Source organism: Eurosta solidaginis, chromosome 5, assembly GCF_040869045.1.
Source record: "Eurosta solidaginis isolate ZX-2024a chromosome 5, ASM4086904v1, whole genome shotgun sequence".
Lineage (NCBI taxonomy): Eukaryota > Metazoa > Arthropoda > Insecta > Diptera > Tephritidae > Eurosta > Eurosta solidaginis.
Genome location: NC_090323.1, coordinates 216,878,189 through 216,887,583, shown reverse-complemented (window position 1 = coordinate 216,887,583; position 9,395 = coordinate 216,878,189). Strand labels below are relative to the sequence as shown.

General features: G+C 35.8%; 1 protein-coding gene across 1 annotated transcript in view; it reads left to right on the top strand.

Moving 5' to 3' along the window:
- Positions 1-2,189: 2,189 nt before the first annotated feature.
- cu (curled) overlaps positions 2,190-9,395 on the top strand; it is a 131,397-nt gene continuing 124,191 nt past the window's right edge. Inside the window, exons 1-2 of the mRNA XM_067788273.1 lie at positions 2,190-2,314; positions 3,370-3,577. Of these exons, the coding sequence (XP_067644374.1) occupies positions 3,513-3,577 (65 nt within the window). The 5' untranslated portion in view covers positions 2,190-2,314; positions 3,370-3,512. The remainder of the gene's footprint in view (positions 2,315-3,369; positions 3,578-9,395) is intronic.

The window sequence follows — 9,395 nt, the reverse complement described above, 5'->3', positions numbered from 1 at the left end:
CCCCAAGTCCCAGTTTCAGCCCGTACCTGTTCCATTTCCCGAAAAGTGTCATAAATACTAATCTAGGTAAAGGGTTACCTATATGCCCAATTTCAGGTAAATCGAACCGACTCCGAACGGCATCTGCGAGCAGATTAATTTTCGCTAATATACTTTCCAGGGCAGAAATACTCTCCGAATGTGTGCCAAACCACTGCCATGCTAACTTATTGGCTTATAGTTTTAATGTCTTGGAAATTTCAAAGTTTAGTCACTCACTCACTTATTTCAAAAAGTTGTTTATAATCGGTTTAAATATTTTCCTTTTATTTTCAATATTCAAGGGCTTTAGGTACTATGAACCAAATTCCATTCAAATAACTTTAGATACACCCTGGTAATCGTGCACGAAGAAGGAACAAGGCTTAATTCATTTAGTAGAAGTCAATAAATTTAATATGTGCGAATATAGGTATTTTACCTTGTATGCTAAGCGCAGCTAGGTATAAAATTAGTACGAATAAAACTGAAAGCATCGAAAGCACGTTTTCTTTAGAGAATCACTACTCTCTAGCTTAACTCACGTCGCACAGTGTGCTTTTTTGGGAATTATATATGTATAACGTGGATAGAGATATACAGCTAAAAAAGGGAATATATCAAAGTGCGTGTGTGTTAACTTCTTATAGAAAACATATCCCAAATGAGATTACTGAAGTGCGAAACTGAAAAGGTTGAATTTGTAATATATTTTGTAAGGTTTCCCGGACATTTCTACATATAAATTTTTAAGTTTTGAAAGCTGAAAAATAACAATTTTCAGATGACATAAAAGTTTTGTTAGTTGACCTAGCAGAAGTAGAGTCAAAAGCCAAGATATTAATCAACCAATGAAAAGGGGGTTTTTGGCCCCAAACTCCAGAGTTTAAGGGCATATTGGAAATACTAAGTATGTAGGGCTTATGTGCTCGACTAGACCTACAAATTGCGGTATATATCGTCTAGAGTACATTTTCACTGTCAATCAACGCAATTGATGTTACATAATGATGCACTAAAATGCATTTTTTTCAAAAAGCGGTCGGTAAATATTTTCGTAAAATTTTATTATTGAGCTTATTTTAGCTCACAAAGTAGAATTCCGCAAAAAATCTGATGTGGTCTGACTTCAAATTAAATCATAGTTTAGGCACCCGGACCAATTTCTTCTCTCGCATGTAGTTGCCACACTTGATTATTTCGAACAAAACTTGTAGTATAAATATTTGACATAAAATTTTAAATAGAGAACTTGTAAGTTATAGAAAAGTAAAGAATCAAATGGCAAGAAGGTAATTCACCACTGGAGTAACTTTACTTTTATGTTGTCGGAAACATCAACATTAAAAAAGGATGTTTTTTATTATCTTATTAGATACGTTCGCGTGAGTGAAAATTCGTAAAAATTTTAACAAAATGTTACTAACATTGGAAAAATCCTGTTCGTTCAAACAAATTTTTGAGAGGGCGTAATTTTGAATTTCCCCCTACCCGACAAATCGGTGTTCCGGTATCTCATAATTTTTTGCACAGTAAATTCAAAAAAGGGTTTTTCGTTTATTATTGATAACTGAAAGTTTTTTTTGTTTCCCCATTTTGTGTGTTTTTTCGATTTGCTGGTTTTCTTATTTTGGTTTTTTTTTTTAACAAGTGGCAACATCGTCGTAACTACAAAGTAGAGAGCGCAGTGATTCTTTGAAATTTGCTCATGTATTGACTGTTGATCGCTGTTGAAATGACCAGTGAGATCAGTACAGAAAAATCAGTTAGATTGATTAAGATCTGTCAATTTTACAGAATATTGTTAACTTAAGAGCGACAATTTTTCTTCTGTTGAATTGACTAAACTAATTTTTTCGCTTGACAAATAACTCGGAACACTAGAATATACAAAACAACGATATCAATCTATTCAAGACTAGCCTCAAGGTTGTAAGAGATCACGAAGGTCACTGCAATGAATACAATACAATTTAATGTTTACAGTGGCGCAAAGCAATACACTGTGCATAGCAAGGTGCTGTAATATTGAGCAAAATATTTATGGAGGGGATGTTCAGCTGGAGAAAGCATTGCGCTCTTACAAGTCTTTGGTGCGGTTGCTAATGAATGCCATTGGCTTCGTTGCATTTGCAATGCGGAAATGAAATTTATGGTTAGTTTTGCAGAAGCGTTAATAATAAATGGAAGTGTTATAATTAGGGAATTATTATTAACGCAAGTATTATTCATAGTCGATTGAGTGGCGATAACGTGTGCATTAAGCTTTTTGTGGTTACATTTTTTTCCCATTTAGGTATAAAAAAAAAAATTATGAGAATCGCTGAGTGATTGGTTATGCTACATTTCACTGCATTGTTTAGTGTTATGCGGCAGTTACTCACAAACGTACGTACCAAAAACGTGTCAGCTGACACGACCTATCTTATGAGTGTGCAATGTAAACGAAAACTCACCGACGTGCAACGCCGGTACGTACGTAGCCCGGAACATAGAAATCAAAACAATTTTAATTTTTTCCGTAAGAACGTGTCAGCTGATCGCTCTTTCACTAGACAGAGTTGCCTAGTAAACTTTTGTGCGCTAATTTTTGACCGTTTGCAATTTTATGCAAAACACCTAATTAAAGTTTGAAAAATTGTGAAAATAATTCGAAATAATTATGTAAAACTGCTGATTATAAATATGTAATCTATTTATACTTATTTAATATGTATTCCGGCCTTTTACAATATCAAAAATTAAATTGGAAAAAGTTGATGTTTCCATAAGCATACATGCAAAATGGTCAATGGCAACAGTGCTTATCTGTAAACAATACACATACAAATATGTTATGTACATGTACACAGACGCACACATTGATTCCTACGGGCTTGATAGTTCGGTCAAACGTGCTTCGTACGACAAACGTCCTTACCATTGTAAATTTTACCAAGTAGCGCAACTAACAGCTGATCGGTGAAAATTCGCACATTCACACGAACAGTTCTCGACTCAGTTTCAAAACAAAACTTACGATTATTTAACTCAAATTTTAAAGTGAGATAATCTTTACGAATTTATGTACATAGATTATATAAGGCGTGTTTGTTGTTATTAAAACAGTAGTTTTATTTTTATTAAAGCTTTTATCAATTTTTTTTTGTAATTTTGAAAAAACTCCGAACACCATTCCTTCATTTTATGACATTCGACTGCCTAGTCCACTGCCTTCCACTCTATTCGCAACATAACCTCTTTTTAAGTTGCCAAACTATATAGTAAACAATGGTCCTTACGTACGGCACACGTCGGTGGGTAACTGCCGCATAAGTGCTTCAATAATACAAAAAAATAAAATTAATTTAGGTACATAAATCCCTATGTTTATATGCGTATAAAAAAGCAATAACAAAAAAGCTAGCGCAGTCTACTTAATCGAGTGCAAGTGCAAGGGCAAGGTAAAATTAAATCAATTAACCCTAGCAGGCGGCTTCGAATGTGGCCGCGAAATGTTGCTGATTTCGTTGATTGTCCATTATGCTGCGGCGCTTTACAAAATCTTCAAGAAGTTCATGTGAGTTTGCAAATACAACATTAATTTATAAATATGTATATGTATATACATTTATATTTACATGCATAGGCGTAGCGAGACTTAAAAGTAAGGTGGAAAAATTCTTTTACAGATCAACCCGATTCTGAACAGATATTTTTTATTCGGGAGATTTTTGCCTTTTCATCATGTATTACTCTTTCCGGGCATGGTTTCCTTTTTTCCCTTCCCCTTATAGCGTAAAACGAACAAACGAGAGCAAGTGGGCACCGTACACACTTTAGGGCTGATTACATTCAACACGGCTTCTACAGACCGCAACCACAATAAACGACGACAGCCGTACCAAAGCAACGAAATAAAAAGGACGAAGCTCAATGGCGATACCCGAAAATAGAATTAAGTTTAGTCTGGCTACAACGGCATTCGTGATTGATCGCTGTACTAGTCTGTGGCGCCGAAAATAACGACCCTCATAAGAACATGTGTAAAAATAATTTGACAGATGTCATTTTGAAGCTGCCATCAGGCCTGATTACATTAACGACGGCGGTTACGAAGCGACATCTATCAAATTATTTTTGCACATGTTCTTATGAGTGTTGTTATTTTCGGCGCGACAGAGCAGTACGACAATCAATCACGAAAGCCATTGTAGCAAGGTTAAGCCTAATTATATTTTTGGGAAGCGACAGTGAGTGGCGTCCCTTTTATTCTGTCAAAAAAAAAAAAACTAAAAGAGAAGTAAAACAGATAACAAGAGACGCTGTATTGAATGTAACCAGCCCTATCGTGTTTATAATCAGGTCCTATGACTGCTATGGAATCGTAACATACGATCACGGATTATTTTCACTCAAGCTATAAAAATTGGACTATCCAAAAACAAATATGTATATATATACATATATATTATGGATTTAGTGAGTACGCGTTGTCCCTAGTTCACAAATTTTATAAATCCGATACACCATCTCGGATCTATTTTGATTTAAAGAACGGCACTCGATCACGGACCGTATATTGCGATTCGGCCTCTCCGCTTCTACTAATTATAAAGGTTTAAAGATGAGGGGAGCACAAGTCACAAAGAGAGGGGAAATAGGGGAAAGTGGGTGATAAGCCAAAAGGAAGCGACATCAAAACTGCGCCGAGACCAAAAGGAGGCAACGCTTCTACTAATTATAAGGGGTTAAAGAAGAGGTGACCATAAGTCACAAAAAGAGGGAAATAGGGGAAAGTGGGTGATAAGCCAAAGGGAAGCGACATCGAAACTCCGCCAAGACCAAAAGGAGACAACGCTGAGCCCGGCATCTTCCAAGAAATAGAGTTTTTTGGCTTCACAAACAGGATTTTAATAGACAATGCAACAAAATTGCGATCTTGCCGTTGTTAAATGAAATTTTTGCAAACTTCCAAGGCAAGGCACAATTGGACAATTTAAGGTGGCGGATAGAGCGCAGATCTCCAATATACCAAAGGAAAAGGCATGTAGTTCATGTGCGGTAAAGTCGAATTTCGCGCTGCACCTTCCGCAGCGTTGTTATAACCCGAATTTAATGACACAGGACTGGAAGGTACTTCACGTATCCTGACCTATGGAGGAAGGTCAGTACTAGCCGAAGGCAGAGGCAGTATTTATGTATCTATGTATCTACGCACCAAGAAGAGAATTCCTAAGGACAACAATAAAATACGCAATAATTTGGCATTAAATTAAGGGGGAAAGAGGAGATCGTAAGGAGCAAACAGCGCAATGTTCCTCCTATTCTACTTTCAATACAGTATATTTTCGTCGATCGAACTAATCCTAAGTATCAGGCTACGCCCATGTCTAAATACATATGTACATACATTCTTGTGAATACTCACGTCAATATGTTTTTTCATATCTCATCGGTTTACTTGACAATCCCATGCTAACCACTTTGGTGTGACTATTTTTATCTTTGCATATTACCTAATTTTGTTGAGACTTCGATTTTTGCAGTAGAAAGTTGTCTGATTGTGCGGCGTGAGTACATATTGGGAGTTTACGGTCTTTCTTTAATATTTACACTCTCTTATTTTGCCCGCTACTGAAAAGTAGGGACGGAAAACAAAAAAACAAGTAAGGGCGAGACTGCTTTGACTCTGTCGAAGACTTCATACCATTCATGGCTGGAGTTGAATAAAAATCTGATAAAAACTCTTATTATTTCAACATTTACTAAAAAGTTTCAAATACATACACAATTGATTGGTAATCCCTAAACAAAGTTTCATGATTCTTGCTATAAATATGAGATAGCTTTGAGGATGACTCCCTTATCTGAAGAGGTGGTTGTATGAGATATGTATGATATATACGATTGATCTTAAAATTTGTTTAGAAAATAATACTTGGGTGCATCTTGTGAAATTTCAAGCTTCTTACTGTGAAATAGCGAAGATAATCTTATCTGAAAATCCGTTATATGGGAGATACCTATATGTATGCTATAGCGGTCCGCTCCGGTCGCTTCTGACAAATGTCTATTCGTACATCAAATTATACCAGCTCACCAAATTTCATCAAGATATTTTAAAAGTTGTGGGAATAGTTTGTGTTCAAACAGACAGACAGATGGGCATAGCTAAATCAACTGAGCTCGTCATACTGCTCATATTTATTGGAGGGTCTATCTTTTTAATCCTTTAAGGTCTTGTAATTTTCGATTTCAGGCAAACTTTATATACCATTTAATATTCATCAAAGGTATGGAAATGTTTACGGAATTATTGTGTGAAATGTTTGATTGCTAGAACAAAAAGAATACTGCTCTGGCGACCCTAACTTCCTCACGGAAGGATGATCTAAAAGGTAGATCGTGGTAATATAAAAGCTTGCTTACTAGTGCTATTTTCCGGAATGTACCGGATCAATATCCGGCAAAGGACCACCAACTTCCGAAAACCGTCGGAGACTTTCCTTATCGCTACACGAAGAAGGAGCAGAAGAAGATCAGTTCTGGCATATATGTGTATCCATTCCGATTTCAGATTTTGATGATGCCAGTTTTTGTGAACGTTTTTCTGACTGTGAATCCCAATTCTTGGCTTACCCATTACTTTTATCAACGTTTGAATGGTTTTTCTGTGACTGCTGTGGAACCTTTTCTTTTTCGTGTCTGAGCTTTCAAATTATATATTGCGCTTTCCGTAATTTTCTGTTTAGTGCCACTAATACATAACTTCTTAAGTCACATAATACACAAAGTAATTCACATACAAAAATAAATACTTTGGATGTTTATTGACAAACCATATCGACAAAACAACGGGCTGACTGTAGGAACATCAAGGTGTTCCTTAAGTGGGTTTCAATATTTTCTTCGTGATAAATGAAATAAGCAACTTTTCTCAGTACCATCGCTTCAAAAGGTAATATTTATTGAAAATTTTTGTCCCGTTTAAAGACAGTTAAAGGGTGCCGCCTATAGCCTCACTGTTGGCGGATATAAATTCGAGACTGTGTTCGACTTTGTCTATCTGCCAACCTACATGAACAACGAACACGTGGACAGCTGGGTGAAAACTCGAGACTCATTGGTGCTCCCAATTGCGACTTGTTATGCCACAACCAAACTCGCTTAGAAAATTAGCACCAGTTAATGATGATGTTGTTGACCTTATAGCAGTCGCTTCTAGCTTTCTTCGGAACACTTTCGGCTTGAACCGTTTACTATTTTTTGCTTTTTACGACATTTTTCCAACTTTTTTGAGTAAGCATGGTAGGAATGTTCATTATTAAATAAAAGAGTATACCATTTTGAAAAACTGTTTCAAAATCGTTGTATAACTGGCTGTTGGGGTAAGGCGGAGGTGGCATTTGGCATGCTGGCAAGCCCCTGCTAGCTCGTCGGGCGGGGTGAGTTTTTGCTTACCCGTCTTACCTACAGTTATACAAACAAAAAAAGACGTTCATGCCTGAAATGTGCATTAAGGAAGGAAAGCAGAAAGGAAAGGCCTGTCCGTGTCAGGTGGAGTCATCCCTCCCCTTCTGCGTAAAACCTTGACGCAGCCTTGGGCGTTGCACTGACTCCGGAACTTTAGCAACGCCCCCTTAGCCTGACATTTCTCTGTACGTTACTGTCCCATGTCCCTATCCAGTCTAGTCAGTCATAGTCTCCTCACATTCACGTCCCCTTTATTGCACTCGTGCAACACCCACACCAACTGAGTGTCTTAGCCTATCATTTTTGAATGGACTCAACCCATGAACCTGATAAATAGGAAAGTATGAATTTTGGCGTAAACATTATAAAAGCTCTTTATTCAATAGTTATCCTAACCAGAAAAATAATATTAATAAAATTCACAATTCAACAATATCACCTATCTTACGGCTAGTTATGGAAACTACTTATACCTAATGTATATATATATGGGTTGCAGAAGTCTAATAATAAGGAATTATTTATTTTCTTTTTTGGCCGTCAGTATAAACAGTTATTTTATATTTTTAAGCTCAAGGCCGGATTAAATAAAACACTTTTAATTTTTTTAATTTGATTTGTTTTATTTTAATTATTTGTCAATATTTCGACTTCACTCTGAAGGCATCATCAGGACTGACTGCAAAAAACAATACGTAATTTTAATAATAAAATAAAAACATTCATTTATGCATCGACACCACTTACATCTTCAAATGCGCTTTCAAGACTAACATTTAACATAACAATTATAAAAAGAAACAGCGATTAAAAATCTAAACAAACAGAGTAAACAAATGAAAAACCGTAATTGTAAACAAAACTATAAAACAACAAATTGTTAGATGTATCGATGTACTATTCGCCGTCTAACAATTTGTTGTTTTATAGTTTTGTTTACAATTACGGTTTTTCATTTGTTTACTCTGTTTGTTTAGATTTTTAATCGCTGTTTCTTTTTATAATTATTGAAGTTAGTTAAATTATTGAAGTTTTGTATCAAAGAAAATCGTTATTTTAAATACAGAGACAAAATATACGAGCAACGATCGGGGATGCCAATGGGATCACCAGCGTCACCGGTAATAGCGGATATCGTAATGGAAGAACTATTAACAAGATTTGAGACAAACCACGATTACTTACAAAGTACGTGGATGATATATTCGCTATAGTAAAAACAGAAGATACAAACAAATTGCTTAACATACTGAATGGATATCACAGATCCATCAAATTTACAATTGAGATAGAAAAATACGGGGAAATACCATTTCTAGATACATTGGTAATCAAAAGAAACAATTTCTTGACTATAGATTGTTATCAAAAACCAACAGCCTCGGGGAGGTTTATAAACTTTCACTCATAACATGAAAAGAGAACAATTTTGAACACGGCCAACAACTTCGTCAGACGAGTTCTATCGATCAGCGACAATATTTATCACGATAAAAACATAAAAACTATCAAAAAGATTCTAGAAAACAACAACTTTCCCATAAAGCTAGCATCGAAAATAATTTGTGATTATTATTCCCGACCCAGTGATGTAGGTAATAAAGAGACTAGAGATGCCAAAATTTACAAGTCTGCAACGTATGTCCCGAAATTATCGGAGAGAATAAAATATTCAAACATGTATGATGAAGAGAACGTGCGGTTATTTTTCACATATGACAACACCCTACGGAAATTTTTAGCAACCTTAAAGATAAAATTTCAACACATGAAAAATCGGATGTAGTTTAGAAGATTCCTTGCAATGGCGACGGGTCCCACGTATGCGAGAAAGTATATGTGGGGACTACAAAAACAAAATTGAAGACAAGGATATCCGCACATATATCTAATATAAAATTAAGGAACAATTTTTCAGACAA